Genomic DNA, 14,510 nt, shown 5'->3' with positions numbered 1-14,510 from the left:
TCCTGGAGATCAGGTTCCACAGTGCTTGGACTCGAGGCAAACAACAAAACTAATAAACTCGTCATTTACTTGGCTATTATTGTCATATGAACAGTCAACAAGCCAGTAGTACCAACTTGTAGCAGAAAAGATATTCATGAATAAGATAATTATTAATTACCCATATTGACAATCTAATACATCCGATCTCATTAACAAAATTCAGTGTCTCAACCTCAAAACCATTTTAGCCAATTGCAACAAGAAAATGTAATTTAAAGTAAATCCTTCATTATGTCAGAAAGGAAATGATTAAGCCTAAAAAAGAATGGATGTTCTGACATTTGACAGGCATATATAGACTTCTAAGAAAAAGGAAGCCTCAGCAAAGTGGGCAGCAGTCCACAAAAGTAGCACTCTAATGTGAAATAAACTGATTGATTGCATGACCATGGAGTTAAAGAGGCCATCTATCATTCAACATCTTAGTGCTAGTCTTTGGCATTTGTTACCTTGCGCTGTTTATCATCTAAAACTATTTCTGCCAATTGAATATTGCCACTTAGTCCAGATTCCTTGCAGGATGGCATAAAGGAAAAACCATCAATAAGTCTTACACACTTCAATCCCCATTTTGCCATTAGGAACTCAATGAGATGATGGCCACTGCATTGAAACAAAGCAAGTAGTTTTTTAAACAAAAGTAGAACACTGGTACCAATAAAATGTGAACTTTTAACTCTACACAAGGTATGATTTAAGTGAAAGGTGAAGATTACTATTGATGAGAAGTAAACTTGAACTTTTAACCCTTGAGAAGATTAACATTTATGAAACTTGAACTTTTAACCCTAAACAACTTAAGATATGAAGCATATAAATAGTACCTTCTGTTGTGATAGGTTGTTATGAAAACTGATTCTGGAGAATTTTGGAGTAGAAAAGTCACAGTGGCAAACAAGTCATCAAAGGCTTAATAAGACATGCACAATGAACAGCTCAATTTCAGCTTATTGGACCCAAGGAGGGGATGGGAGACAAATGGTAGCAGAATAGAAATAATTATACCACTAGTATCATATAATACATCAGCCCCAAGGACAATTTTTGGATGCACATTAAAGATGGCCTCATCCCACACACCCCATGTAAGTCCCAGTACCTGCAAGACAAGTCAAAATCCTCTAAAGCACCATATGCAACCATTCGTAAAACCTGATCATGACCAACAGTAATAGTAGTTCGACCAGATCTTATGCCATCATACCCCAATTTGCCCATATGCATAATGTAAACGTCCAGGTTGTATATAAAAATTAAAAAATAAGGAGGGTGATGGTTAACCTTACAATTGAGATTGTTCGAATCAGACACTCTGCGCATATTAGCCAGTACCTGCAGATCCAAGACAAAGGGATTTCAAATTATGTGATCTGTGATCAAATAAAAAAAAATGGCAGTCAAATGAAAAATAATATTCAAAAACCTAAAAGGATGAGTAGGAAAAATTTATATGGCAAGATGAAAGCCGTATGTGAGTACAAAGCAAAAAGAAATTTCTTGTATGAATTTCCCATCCCAGGCTCAGACCCCAATTTGCATGACATTTCACATCAGATTAACTTTACTCCAAGACTAAAAGATTCTTTCTAGCATTTGCATGAAATAGCAGACCCCTCTATTTTGGTACTTACTTATTTCTTTTCTCACTTACAAGCCGTCTGAGATAAGTCCCCTCTATTTTATTTTGGTACTTACTTATTTCTTTCCTTACAAGCTGTCTGAGATAACTCCCATTAATGCCTTCAAATGAAAGAAAAAAAGGTGAGGATAACAAAATTTAAGCTTGTTTCTAGCATTCACACGAAATAGCAGACCCCTCTATTTCGGTACTTAGTTATTTCTTTTATCACTTATGAGCTATCTGACATAAGTTGCATGAACAGCTTTGAATAAAAGAAAAAAAGTTGAGGATAATAAAATTTGAGCTTCATTCGTCTTCCAAAGTAATCAACAAGCGAAATAGCAGATAAAAATGCTTCCCCTCTACTGTTCATTCCAACTACTTGTATAAGCAATGCATGAATGACTACAGGGGGGGAAATGGCTCTGACATAAACTCCAGGAAGTGTCTCTATGTGCATTCATGCAGGCGGGTGGGCGCACACACACAAAAAGATAGAAGTTTCTTTTTAAATGGACTTATTTACAATCTACCTTGAATCAATTAACAGATCTGCTATTTCAGTAAACACCACAACTGGACCCTTTGAGTTTAAAATTTAAAATCTGGGTAGAAAATTATACAGTTCTCTGGGATTGAGATGGTACATTTAAGTTGAACTCAGACGATTGTAACATTAAAGTGGCAGCAATATATTATGGCATGAAGCTAAAATTGAATCTCTTTGTTTAATTGTTTGTTGGTTCACTCAGACTTAATAGAAGGCACAAGGGTGTAAAGATTTATTTAGCAATCAAGGATGACAATCAGCAGTGAGAACAACACAGAATTGACACTCAACCCAGTTAGACCATTTGGGGTATCTTCTTAAAGTCAATGAACATAAGATTGCTACTATAATTGTTGCTTTAAGTGTTCAATGAGATATGTCCAAAAAATCTGGCATATCTCCTTATATGCTAAGCCATATGTTCTTTTGGCCACTTTGAGAGGTACAAGGTTGATTTTGACATTTCAGCCACTGGACTCCAGAAGGAGGGGGTAAGACTATGGACTAATCTCATTCTGATTAAAATAAGACTGGGACCCACATACTCTGAACAACAACCTTGTTTAGACATTTTCCAGATCAAGTTCAGTAAGGTCCCAATAGCCACCAATAAAGGAATTATAATAGGTTGCTAAAATTGTAAGACTGCCATGATAGATTAGTTCATTAAAATCTTGCTCACCAAGACTTTGTGCAACCAATACATTAAAACGCACTAGTGTGGTGTTGAATTTCAGACAGTACAATAAAAAAAAAGTTTAACAACATCTATTTAACACCTCTGGTCTATCTGAGGCATCAGTCAGTGTGACATCAGAACCAACTTTTGCTGCAACCAACCCAGGCAAAGAAGTTCCAGCTCCAAGCTGTAAACTAGCAATTACATGAACTTGTTAGCCACATCCAGTACATTGAAAGTGTTTCACAAGAGAAAAAGAAAGTACAACATATTTAGAGGAAATAGCAACTCACGATACTGGTGCAATCATACTTAGTGTAGTTAGAAAATGAAGTTGCCAAAAAATGTGGATCAAGAATGACAAATTTCATTTCAAAATTTCTGCCTAAAATTGTGCAGTGAACACAACTAGAAGGAGATTGAAATGGGCCTTAGCCGTGGGGAGCAGCACCGCGAGTTTAACCAAATTTGTTTTTGGTTGAAAGCTGTAGATAAGAACAATGAAAGTCATCCTAATTGACAGGTACCAAGAAATCTAATTCCAGTTAAGTGAGAAATTCTATGTAAAATTTATGCATAAAATTGTGAAATGAACACAATGAGGAGGAGTACGTAAATGCAGATACCTCAAGCACGGAAATACCGGAAAAGCGCGACCGTTGTTGCCAAACATACTCAGCCAGAACAACACTACAGGGCCACACGAACAGCCCATAGTCTTCTTTCATACTCTGCCCCAGCATGAATAAAAATTGCAATTTAGAAATTCTCGATCATATCCGGTCAATCATCGAAGAAACAGAGTGATTACAAAAGAAAGCAATTTCTGTTCCTTAGAGCTCTTTTCTTCGGAACACAACACGACTTCACAGCTCTACCGAAGTTCAGAGTGTAACATAGAGATGGCGATTCAATGTTACGTACCTCGATGATGGTGATGGAGAAGGCATCGGCGCTTTCAATAGGGTCGCCGAAGTAATGGAGGGATGTTGTTATCATGTCGCGTTCGTCCGAAGACGGTGCAGCGGCGGAGCCGCCGGCGTCTCGCCCGTCGCCGGGAAGCACATGGTCCATTTAGGGCGCCGAGAAGTGGATTTGGGCTGGGCTGGCCTGGATCCGGTGACTTCTCAATATCTCGTGCCTGATGGGACTTGTCCAGCAAGTGGCCATTTTAAAAAAAGGGAAATTTTCCTTGAGAGAGTTGGTAATGTCTTTTTTTTTTTTTTTTTTCGTTTTAATTATAAAAATTCGTTAAAATAATTTATTTTTTTAATAATTTACCCTTTTCTTGTTTAATTGCAATCGCCTTCCCTTTACTTCACTCTCCTTCTTGCCTCTTCTGGAACCAACCCCAATCTGGTACGCGTACGATACGAAGCTCACCTCTTGGCTCGTCCATGGCCTTCGCTCACTACCTCATAGCTGTCCCCGTCGAAGCCTTCACTTCTCAGAAAACTTCAATTTTGACAGCATCAGCAGCTTCGTTGCCGTTGTCATCTTCTTCTCCGTCTAGCTCTCTGCTTCCCGCACTTTTCTCTTCTTCGTCTTCTTCCTCGTACTCTTCTCTCAAGTCCAAAGCTTGCAAGCTCTCTGTCTTCCCCAAACTCCGAAGAATTAGCCACAAAGGTATTTCTTCTATTTATTTGTTCATTACGGTATCAATATGGGGGAATCTTCGTTGTTCATTTATATTCGATTAACTCCGGCCGATCAAGTAGATATGTAATTTTTTTTAATACTCCAAGTGTAACTATTTCAGCTGTTTTAGGAAGCGCTGTTTTGCTGTTCATTGTCTTGCATGGTGGATTAGATGTTCAGTTGAGATTGAATTGACGATTGGCCCTCTTTTGAAGGCTGTGAACTAGCCGAGCGGGGTCGTGGTTTTCTCAAGCTTGTTTGTGTTTTATAATTAATGAGTTTGTTCATAAATGTGTTTATTTCATCTCTTTTCAAACCAACGAGCTCGAGTAGCTTATTTTTATACAGTTATAAAGCACATTGAACTTGCCGAACCGATTTTTCTTGGCAGCTTCAAACTGTCTAAAGATTTGGCTTGTTCACATAGAAAACCGATATTAATTGAGTTTTGACAACCAAAACACTAGTCAACCTTAAATAGATTGGATCAATTTAAACCCCTATTTGTAGTGGCCTTTTAAGTTAAAGTGCACATGGATTCTTGGCATTGGATCCATTTTTTATTGGAAAATTTTCACGGATCGTACCATTTCACATGTGCTTAAGAGCTTTAGATAGAAGACATTTTGTGATAGGATAACCATTGGTTTGGACTATCTCATGAATATATACAGATTGGTCTTCCATTTCTTTTCTTTTCTGTTTTATTTAGAGAGGGGGAGGGGGGTGCACTCTGTTAAGAATTAATTGGGATTACAACAATATTCTTCATTGCAACCAGATTCACCATAATTTTAGTAGGTCCAAGTTCTTATTGTATTCTTCAACTTCATATTGTAAAGTGGGATGTCCTCTCCTGATCTCTGGAGTCTGTATTCATGTAACTTATGGTGGGACTCTGTTATGTGCATTTCTTGTCACAGCTAAGACTAAGCCACAAGAGTCTGAAGTCAGTTTAGCTGCAGATACCTTTACTCAGTTTAAGCATATGCTTCTACCAATTACAGATGCGAATCCTTACCTCTCTGAAGGAACAAGACAGGTTTTCCCCTTCTCTTTCTGGCTGTTATATCTTTCTTTTCCATTGGTTTCTGTAGCTTAACTTATTCTTCCTTATGGAACTATCTGTCTCCTTCATAACTTATTTCAGAAATCCACAAAAGACTTCCCTATGAAAATTTCTTTCTTCTATTCCACAAAAGTTCACTATCTTTGCAACATAGATAATAATTCAAATCTATAGCTTCCTTATTTTGATATTTATACATTCCACCAGAGGTTGCCTGTATTTGAATTGTTTGCAGTTCATTCTATAGCATTTAATTGACCAGACATGGCTTATTTGATGTGTAGATCCTCCCTATAGTTGTAATAGAACTTCTCTGGTGGTTGATTGTACCTAGGTAATTATCCTGGCTGTTGAACGATCCATTATGAAGTGGATGCTGTCATCGATATATGTTCCATGCTGTTTTAACTCTCTCTCTCTCTCTCTCTATATATATATATATATCTTCTCTGCACTGTGTAACTATTATGGGTTGGCCACAACTCTTCTGAATAGTACCTGTCTTCCAACATGACATCGTTAAGCATTTTCTGTCCTGTGTCCTGTCTGCCTTCCCCATCCCTCATTTTAGTGAATGTCCAGAGGCTTTCAACTTCAGTTAGACATTGTTTAACCATTAATAGAATATATATATGCTCATTTACCTATCTAAGAAGAACGTTTTGGTACTCTAAAGTTTAGATAAAGGTAATTGTAGCAGTGTCATTTTAATGGCAATTGTAGAAAGCAGTATGATAAATCTGAGCTTAAACCAAGCAGCAAGTCTGATGTTAAATTTTGCTGCCTGATAAGTCAGTTCCTCCTTTAATTTGTACCTTGCTGACTTGTGGTTCCAATCTTTTAACAGGCTGCAGCAACTACTGCTGCTTTGGCAAAGACGTATGGGGCTGATATTACTGTAGTCGGTATGTCAACGTAACTATTCATGTTGTATGTTACTGTAGTCAGTATGTTAACGTAACTATTCATGGATATAATTCTTTCTGGGGCAAATTACAGGAATAATCTCATAATTTCGGCCCTGTTTCTATTTCGTCCTTCTAGTCCTAATTGTGCCAATTTTATCCTTTAATTTTTTAAAACATGCACAATTAACCCAATCAAATAATGACCGTCAAAAGAGTAGAGGGACTATTGCTTGTGTTACTCATGTCATCATCATCATCATCACAAGCCTTAATCCCACATAGTGGAGCATGTGTTGCTTTTGCAAGGAACAAAAAATAAATTTATTATCTAAGTTAACTCTCAGCTTGAAATTGAGTTAATTTAGTTAGACAAAAAAAAAACTAAAGTTAAACAACCCACCCAGTTAATTCACTTATTGTGTTGCTTGATGGCAAGCCCGCTATCCTTCTTGTTCTGCTTCTGTATCCGTGGCCAAAATCTTCTGCAATTACCAACAATTTTCAGCAATATATCTTTGAGCAATACACCCAAACCACCATTGCTATCATTCCCCTCAAGTAGCCTTGGCCACCTTCCTTCTGATTGACCACCACTGTTTATCATCCACCACCACAACCATTACTGCCACCCCATCTATCCCATCAACCACCTATGGACATCTTCATTCTGATTTATCACCAGATCCCCCTTGTCTTCCACCTCTTCTGCCTCTTCCTCTTCTTCCTACTCTTCTTCAATATCCAAAATTGGTAAAATTCTCTTGCTTTGAATATATATACATATAAACATATGTTTTTATGTATGGATATCTATTGTTTTTCCCTCAGTATTACATGTCTTGAGATCCTACTGTTGATTAATGCTTTCAGTTGAGATTGTTAAAGATTGAAATTTCTATGCAAGTGAATATTAGGATATGGAAAAAAAAATTGAGTTTAAAAGTTGAAGAACGGCTACAGAGGAATGTCTATACGAAGCCTTCTACTTTCAAGTGCAGATTTCACCATGGTTTTAGTAGTTACTTCAGGTTGTGAGTGCTGACGATGGAGTTCTCTAACAGAAGGCATGGTGGTTCGCTTCAGAGAGTGTGTGATGGTGGTGGAGTGCTTTGGCAGAAGGGAGGTGGATCAGCTTCAGGTTGGCATCTGAAAGGGTTGAGGTGGTTGACTGTTTAACTGGCAAGTGACTTGGGCCAGTGCATGGTGGCTGGGAAGAACAGAGGGAATTCCAGGCAATTCCCAAAGTTTCAGTGGTTCTTGGAGATTGGGGATGGGTGCAAAGCAGCTGCTCTGATTTTAGGTGGCAGGCTAGAGTGACACAAAGGGTTGGTGAGGTACAGAAAAAGGACATGGAGAGGGAGAGAGGGGGAGAGGGGGGAAAAGGTATATATGAATCTAAAATTTTTGTCCACCATGTCAACTGCACATTTAACTTCTCATTCTTTTGAATGCCCCTTATTAATTGGATCAATTGTGAATGTTTTAAAAAGTTAAAGAATAAAATTGGCGCAATTCACTCTACGAGGACAAAATAGAATATGAGGCTTAAATTGTAAGGACTATTACTGTAATTGCCCTTTTCTCTATGCCAATTTTACCCTGCAAGATTTCTAGAAATGTGAAGTTTAATGTTCTTTGCAGTTATTGATGAAAAGGAGAAAGAATCCTTGCCAGAGCATGACACTCAGCTCACAAGCATACGGTGGCATCTGTCTGAAGGTATGCATGCACTCTCATAAACGCATGTTCCATGCATTTTTAATTTCTATAACTAAGAGAAAAGCCAGATGGTTAAAATAGCATGTGCAGTTGGCACGAGTGTGCTTCCATGTTTCTCTCTTTTCTTTATAGTTGTACTGCAGTTATTACTTGCTAAGGCAGGTTCCTACTACGTGATTCTTGTCCAAATATTTATTTGAGTATGACAAGGTTCTTTTTTTTCCGTCTAAAAAAAGGAATCTTATGAATGTAATAGGGAGAAAAATTTTGGCTTGAAAAAAAAAAAAAGAGGCTAAAACTGACCTGAGTGTTTAATAACTATTTTTAAAAAATAGTTTTTTGGTTAGTCATTTTTGTAGAAACATATTCTAAGACTTGTGATAGTTGCTGTACTTTTTCTAGAAACATATTTTAGAAAATGATAGAAACACTCCTACAATAAGAAAGTTGTTTTATCTCATGAGAATGGTTATATTATGAAATATGCTTTGTCTCTTGCATTCTAATGAAAAAAGCACGACAAAGACACTTTTTATGGTTGTTTTTTTTGTATTTATAGCTTTTTGTGCCTTTTTGGCCTAAAATCCTTATTTGTTTCAAGAAGTATGCAACCAAACTCATCTAGTGTTTTTTTTTTTTTTTTTTCCAAGTAAAAAACTATTAGAAGGAGCTGGTGTGCCAAAGGAAGTCATTTTGAGCTAAACTTGGCAACAACTGTGAACAGGTGGGTTCCAGGAGTTCAAGTTGTTGGAACGACTAGGGGAAGAGAAAAGGCCAACAGCTATCATCGGCGAGGTTGCTGATGATCTGAATCTGGATTTGGTAGTTATGAGCATGGAAGCCATCCATTCCAAGCATGTGGATGCTAATCTGTTGGCAGAATTCATACCTTGCCCTGTCTTACTTCTGCCGTTATAGACTGGAAGCCAGTAATCCCTCTAAATGAGTTATTAATCCGTAGCAATTAGCGACTTCTGACTTTCTCTGGGTTCACTCCTGTTTAGCTCTGGTTTTCTTGCTATTCGGGTAGTTTTTCATTTACTATTTGCAGTTAAGCTTGCTTTACTGTGGGTTTTGAGATAATTGCGGGCTGGGCTCAATGTGTTATGTCTGTTTGTAGGGGAGGGGGTGGCTGTGGAAAGTTTGTGGAATTTATAACTTAAAACCGTGGTGTGAATTGGCAGGTTTTTAACAGCTCACGGCCACAATTTGCTGACATTTTGATTTGGAACTGCATTTGGCTGTTTAAAATCTTGGGAGTCTAATCCTATGAAATTTTAGCATTTTAGGGCACTTATGTTTACGAGTTCTTCTGGTTCAAAACAAAAAACCAAAAATAGGTACGTTTAGTAGACTTGTTTTAGGAAATGTTTTCAAAAAAAAAAAAAAAAAGATTTTAAATGACTTGGTTTTAAGAAGTAATAACAATATTAATTAATTATTGTCACTACTTTATAAATAAATAAATTCAGTACACAGCCAATTTCAATTGAATTATTTATCACTAGGGAGTAGGAGGGATGACCGCTGGATCATACTCCCCTGGGACCGCTCTAAGCACAAACCAGTGATAGGATGCTGCTGCGAACGCTCCAAGGAAAGGCCCCACCCAGAATATCCACTGCTCATGTATAGTTGCCAACACACGATCAGAACAAACCATATATGCATGGATATATTCATATATCCAGCAGGCAGGATACATATACTAGCTAGATTGATTGAGGCCTACGTACGTACCTGATCGTCCCAGCTGTCGTAGATCACGGCCGCACCGAAGCTCCTCGCCGGATTTATGCCCGTTCCTGTGATGGGGATGGTGGCCAAGTGCGCCATAAAAACCGCAAATCCGATCGACAGCGGCGCCAACGCCTGGTAATTATAATTCATGTTATTTATCTGGAATCTAAATTTATGTTCCTTGATTATCAGATTAGTTTTCCCTAACCCTGATGGATTTGAATCCAAAGACACAAAATGGAATTGCTATAGAAAGAAAGAAAGAGGAACTCACAGTAATATGACGGTCACGTGCTTGTCGCTGGGGATCGGCGGCGGAGAAGACGGTGTAAACAAGCAGGAAGGTGCCCATTATCTCGGCTCCCAGGGCGGAGCCCTTGGAGTAGCCCCGTGCAACAAAGTTGGCGCCGCCGCCGAGCATGGTGTGCAAATGCTTCGTGAAATCCTTCACCAACTGCGCTCCGCAAGTGGCCCCCAGGCATTGCGCCACCATGTACGCCACCGCTCGCACCAAGCTCACTCTTCTCGCCACCAGCATCCCGAAGGTTACCGCCGGGTTTATGTGCCCCCCTGCGACAGTACTCTCCCACCCACCCAATCAAATAAATCTATGTCATTGCGGTATAAAAAGAATTTGTTTGGGGACTCTTTTATCAATCATAGTTTGACATAAAAAATAACCGCGGCCCACGAGAATTCTCATGCCGAGCCTCTTACTGCACAACTAGCTAGTTCATCATTGAATAAAACTGTGTTGAGAGAGTACTAGCTAGAACATCTCACCTCTTTTTGGCGGGAGGGTTTTTGAGAACCATAGGGATATAGGGATCATTCTTTCACAATAAAATAGTACAGGCCAAACCCATATATCTCTAATCATCAAAATGAATAATGTGTCTGATGCAAGACGTAATCAAAGCTTTAACCTCAGTAAAATGCAAAGATTGATATTTGGTATATATATTCAAATTAAGGGCTCCCCACCGGCGGTATAACTCACCAGAGACGCCGGCGGTGCAGTAGACGAGGACGAATATTGTGCCGCCAAAGGCCCAAGCGATGCCTAGGGTGCCGACGCCGTCCAAGGGCCCAGTCTGCTGCTTTTGGCCGATGACGGTGGCCAAGGTGACGTAGAGGAAGAGAAGGGTGGCGACAAACTCCGCAATCACGGCTCTGTAGAAAGACCACAGATTCAGCTCCGCCCAGTCCAGCAGCGGCGCGGGTTTTGGGTGGACGTAGTCCGTCCCGCGCTGGTTGAAGCTCCGTCCTCCATCACCGCTCACTTGTTCTTTCCCCATCTTCAACTAGTTCTGAAATGAGCTCACACGCACAATAAAATATATGCAAGAAGGAATGAGATGCAAGTGGAGTTGTTTCAAGTAACGAATGAAGTAAGGACTGGAAAAAGCTTGCATGGGAGAATTTAGATTGGGACCATACAGTGGAGTGGCATCACCTGTGCCCCGGATAGTGTTAATTATCAAATGAAGCAACGAATCTATTCTTGTTGCTGAGATACAAGGGAAATTTGCAAAAATAGGACTTTCGGTACTAAACTCTTGAAAAATAGGACACTTTACAAATCTTTTGTAGAATTAGGATTTTTAATTGTGTATTAAACAAAAATACCCTCGCTTCTCAATTTGTTCTCTCCTTGTTTTTTTTTTTTTCAATGGTGTTTCTTCTTCCTCGCTAACACCTATATGTAGTATGTTATAAATTTTCTAACACGTGAAGGATCAAGCGCTTTTCAATTATCATTCTTTCATACCACCATCATTCATCACCGCATACGATGGAAGACGTCATCAGAGTCAACTTCTCCCAAAGACACGGAAACCTACGAGACCCAAACAGCTTCCACTATCGTTGGATCTTTGGTCCAAAATGTGAACTTTTACATAGGTAGGGATGCTCGTTGTTGTTAATATCTTTAATTCATACATAACACTTAAAGTGGAGTGTTCCATAAAAATAAAGAACAAGTTACAGAAAATTAATGCTATTTTGTATGTTTCATCTACTTTGTAACATAAATCATTTTTATGTTTCTTTGTAATTTTTGTTATTATTAATATATATTTAATCAACTGATATTTTTAAATTGATATGTTTGCACCAATATCTTTGAACTGATATCTATCAACAAGCAATATATTTGAACTAATATCTAATTTGAACCAATATCTATCAATAACCGATATTTTCGAACTAATATCTAAAACTGATATTTTTGGATAACATTTATGTTTCTTTGATAGAGAATTTGCAGAAGATGAAGAAATAATATATATATATATAATAGAATAACAACTTAAGTGGAAAAAATAGGACCCACAGTCGCTATGTAACGCCCTATTTTCTAAGCGTGCTATAACTTAGAATAATTCTGTGATAATAAATTTGTTTTTCTTAAAAACTAGTGTTAAATCATATCACTTCTCATATCAATTCCAAAATCTCCATACATTTATCTCAAAAGAGAATTATCATAAACATCAAATGCAGAAGTTAGAATCGAACATAATATCTTAACATTAATCATAAATCAATTCTTATATCCCCATTAACTATAATTAAGGTTATATATCATTATTTCTCAAAACGTTCAGAATTTAAAGTAGCAGAACTTAAATATATGGGCTACATAACATACATTCAACTCATCATGCACTTTGTTAAGTGTCATTTCATGTCTCATTCATCCTCGTATCTACTACAATCTTCATCTTGAACGTTTGAATATTCTAGGGGCAAAACTCAAGTTAGATGATGAATCATCTAAGTAAGGGAACAAAACATTTAATACTCGTGTATGTATGCAATGCAGATAACATCATAACTCTCATATTTGGGTCGACTGCACCTTAAGATTACCCGTCATTTTTACAGTCTCCCTACCAGACCAGGGTGTACGGGTGCATCATTGGCAAATCAACGACGCCAGTACCTAATCCCCAAACTCATGCAACGAATGACCATGAATCTCATCATGCTCATATGCATATTTCATAAATCAAAACATGTAAATACAATCTACATAACATACTCACATCAAGGCATGGCAACATGATAAGATCATTTATATAAAATCGGATTTTGGAATCCAACCACTTACAAACCAAATATTTTCATAAAACTAAATCCAGTTGAAAAATACCACTTACAAACTAAGCATTTTCATATAACTAAATTCAGTTGGGAAATACCACTTACCTTTTAGCTTATCGGGTTACCTTGATATTCCCGCATTGTCTCGAAATACGAGCATCATCTCGATTTGTGTGCCAACCTCAAAATTCGCACAAGTCACTTCAACTTAAGCCTTAAAGCACCCTAATCATTATATTTATTTAAATAAGTTTTAAAACCTATTTTTCCATAATTTCTTGCATTTTATTTATTTTCTTCCATTTTCCCTTCTAAAAATCCAAATAAATACCTTCAAAACTATTTTCTCCAATATTTTTCCACAACAATTCATTAAAGTCTAAGTATATCAAAGGAAAATTACTGGACTTACCTCAAACCCTCGTTTGCATGCAAAACGAGGCTGGTCGATGCAAAAATCGAGATATCAGGAAGGCCAAATCCAAATCTTTTCGCACAAACCCCCATAAAACATTTTTCTAGAATTTATGAAATTTTTCCAGCCCTCCACGCACCCTCACGCGCTAGGGTGACTAGTCGCGCTTAAAGACCCGCGCGTGCAGCCCACGCACCGGTCATCTTCCCCGGCCACGGCACACTGAAAAAATTGGTTGACTCTATCATGATGATCTCCTCAATCATTCGATCCACATGGCACCCTCCTCGGCCTGAAAGAACAACTGGAAGGCCCTCAACCGGGCGACCAAAGCTTCGGCTCGGCCGTCTGCCTCCTTCTCTGGCGAGGTTTCGAACAACCTTTAAATCTCTTCCAAAACGTCTTAAATTCTTCAGAATTCATCCTTAGACTATGGGCAAAAAAAGCCATCTATTTTGGAGGCTCAATTCGTTCGAAATTGGGAGCAATTTGAAGCTCTATTTCTTTGAAACTTTCGGCCATGCCATTACTTTTTATAGCAAAACCCAAGCTTTGAAACCCCTTTGGCCTTTCAATCCAACCCCTAAGGCGTCTCAACCTCCCATGGATTGACCTTGAACGAGCCTTTTCCGACCAAAATCGCAAATTGCAAGTCACGACAAATCGACCAACTTTCTGGTCGGTCTTTCTGCAAATTTCGGCCACCACGGTGGCTGTTGTTGGCCCAACCTTTACACAAAGGCTTCCCAAACCAACCTTCATGCAAACCCTATGGTCCAAAAGGATAAAATCGACAACCGACGACCTGCTGGTCGGTTTCCCATTGCAAGCACTTTTGCTTAAATGCATTTTGGCCCTTACAAGTTTAGGTTTCACACTTTGGCCCATTTTCACTTAGCCCCTGAATTTTCATAATTGCTTTCAAGACCTTCAAGTCCTAAAACATACATTTAACCCCTGAAGATTCCGAAAAAACATTGGTTCGACCTTCCTCTGGTAATTTTGAAAAATTACACTT

General features: G+C 38.3%; 3 protein-coding genes across 5 annotated transcripts; 1 reads left to right on the top strand and 2 right to left on the bottom strand.

Moving 5' to 3' along the window:
- Nucleotides 1–250: 250 nt before the first annotated feature.
- Nucleotides 251–4,064, bottom strand: LOC127803651 (uncharacterized). Of its 3 annotated transcripts, XM_052340052.1 has the most exons (7): nucleotides 3,817–4,061; nucleotides 3,519–3,623; nucleotides 2,993–3,079; nucleotides 1,324–1,374; nucleotides 1,048–1,141; nucleotides 867–951; nucleotides 251–645 (listed from the first exon to the last, which is right to left on the bottom strand). In XM_052340052.1, exons 1-7 carry the CDS (start codon nucleotides 3,964–3,966, stop codon nucleotides 471–473), a joined length of 747 nt encoding a protein of 248 aa, XP_052196012.1. In that variant the 5' UTR covers nucleotides 3,967–4,061; the 3' UTR covers nucleotides 251–470. The 3 variants fall into 3 exon arrangements, 2 of the variants coding, with proteins under 2 accessions (XP_052196012.1, XP_052196013.1); XR_008023545.1 differs by having other exon boundaries at nucleotides 622–645; nucleotides 867–963; nucleotides 1,050–1,374; nucleotides 3,817–4,064; XM_052340053.1 differs by lacking the exon at nucleotides 251–645 and having other exon boundaries at nucleotides 857–963; nucleotides 1,050–1,374; nucleotides 3,817–4,064.
- A 137-nt stretch (nucleotides 4,065–4,201) lies between these two features.
- On the top strand, nucleotides 4,202–9,290 carry LOC127804851 (uncharacterized). Its single transcript, XM_052341900.1, has 5 exons — nucleotides 4,202–4,518; nucleotides 5,454–5,572; nucleotides 6,447–6,504; nucleotides 8,149–8,226; nucleotides 8,951–9,290. The coding sequence occupies exons 1-5, from the start codon at nucleotides 4,290–4,292 to the stop codon at nucleotides 9,142–9,144; spliced, it is 678 nt and encodes a 225-aa protein (XP_052197860.1). The 5' UTR covers nucleotides 4,202–4,289; the 3' UTR covers nucleotides 9,145–9,290.
- Nucleotides 9,291–9,637: 347 nt separating this feature from the next.
- Nucleotides 9,638–11,295, bottom strand: LOC127804850 (aquaporin PIP2-7-like). The gene is made up of 4 exons (XM_052341899.1): nucleotides 10,967–11,295; nucleotides 10,241–10,536; nucleotides 9,967–10,098; nucleotides 9,638–9,847 (listed from the first exon to the last, which is right to left on the bottom strand). The coding sequence occupies exons 1-4, from the start codon at nucleotides 11,262–11,264 to the stop codon at nucleotides 9,731–9,733; spliced, it is 843 nt and encodes a 280-aa protein (XP_052197859.1). The 5' UTR covers nucleotides 11,265–11,295; the 3' UTR covers nucleotides 9,638–9,730.
- Nucleotides 11,296–14,510: the final 3,215 nt, after the last annotated feature.

This window comes from Diospyros lotus, chromosome 6 (genome assembly GCF_014633365.1).
Source record: "Diospyros lotus cultivar Yz01 chromosome 6, ASM1463336v1, whole genome shotgun sequence".
NCBI classification, from domain to species: domain Eukaryota; kingdom Viridiplantae; phylum Streptophyta; class Magnoliopsida; order Ericales; family Ebenaceae; genus Diospyros; species Diospyros lotus.
The sequence above is the reverse complement of the archived record's forward strand: the minus strand, read 5'-3'. Positions and strand labels throughout refer to the sequence as shown.

What these genes read in the sequence shown, in the direction of transcription:
- LOC127804851 (XM_052341900.1), top strand. Translation starts at nt 4,290, where the DNA reads ATGGCCTTCGCTCACTACCTCATAGCTGTCCCCGTCGAAGCCTTCACT. An exon ending in CCGAAGAATTAGCCACAAAG is followed by an intron (nt 4,519 to 5,453) that starts GTATTTCTTCTA and finishes TTCTTGTCACAG; the next exon opens with CTAAGACTAAGCCACAAGAG. An exon ending in ACGGTGGCATCTGTCTGAAG is followed by an intron (nt 8,227 to 8,950) that starts GTATGCATGCAC and finishes AACTGTGAACAG; the next exon opens with GTGGGTTCCAGGAGTTCAAG.
- LOC127804850 (XM_052341899.1), bottom strand. Translation starts at nt 11,264, where the DNA reads ATGGGGAAAGAACAAGTGAGCGGTGATGGAGGACGGAGCTTCAACCAG. An exon ending in CACGTGACCGTCATATTACT is followed by an intron (nt 10,099 to 10,240) that starts GTGAGTTCCTCT and finishes TATAATTACCAG; the next exon opens with GCGTTGGCGCCGCTGTCGAT. An exon ending in ACGACAGCTGGGACGATCAG is followed by an intron (nt 9,848 to 9,966) that starts GTACGTACGTAG and finishes ATACATGAGCAG; the next exon opens with TGGATATTCTGGGTGGGGCC.
- LOC127803651 (XM_052340052.1), bottom strand. Translation starts at nt 3,966, where the DNA reads ATGGACCATGTGCTTCCCGGCGACGGGCGAGACGCCGGCGGCTCCGCC. An exon ending in ATGCCTCAGATAGACCAGAG is followed by an intron (nt 1,375 to 2,992) that starts GTGTTAAATAGA and finishes TTGGATCTGCAG; the next exon opens with GTACTGGCTAATATGCGCAG. An exon ending in CGAACAATCTCAATTGTAAG is followed by an intron (nt 1,142 to 1,323) that starts GTTAACCATCAC and finishes CTTGTCTTGCAG; the next exon opens with GTACTGGGACTTACATGGGG.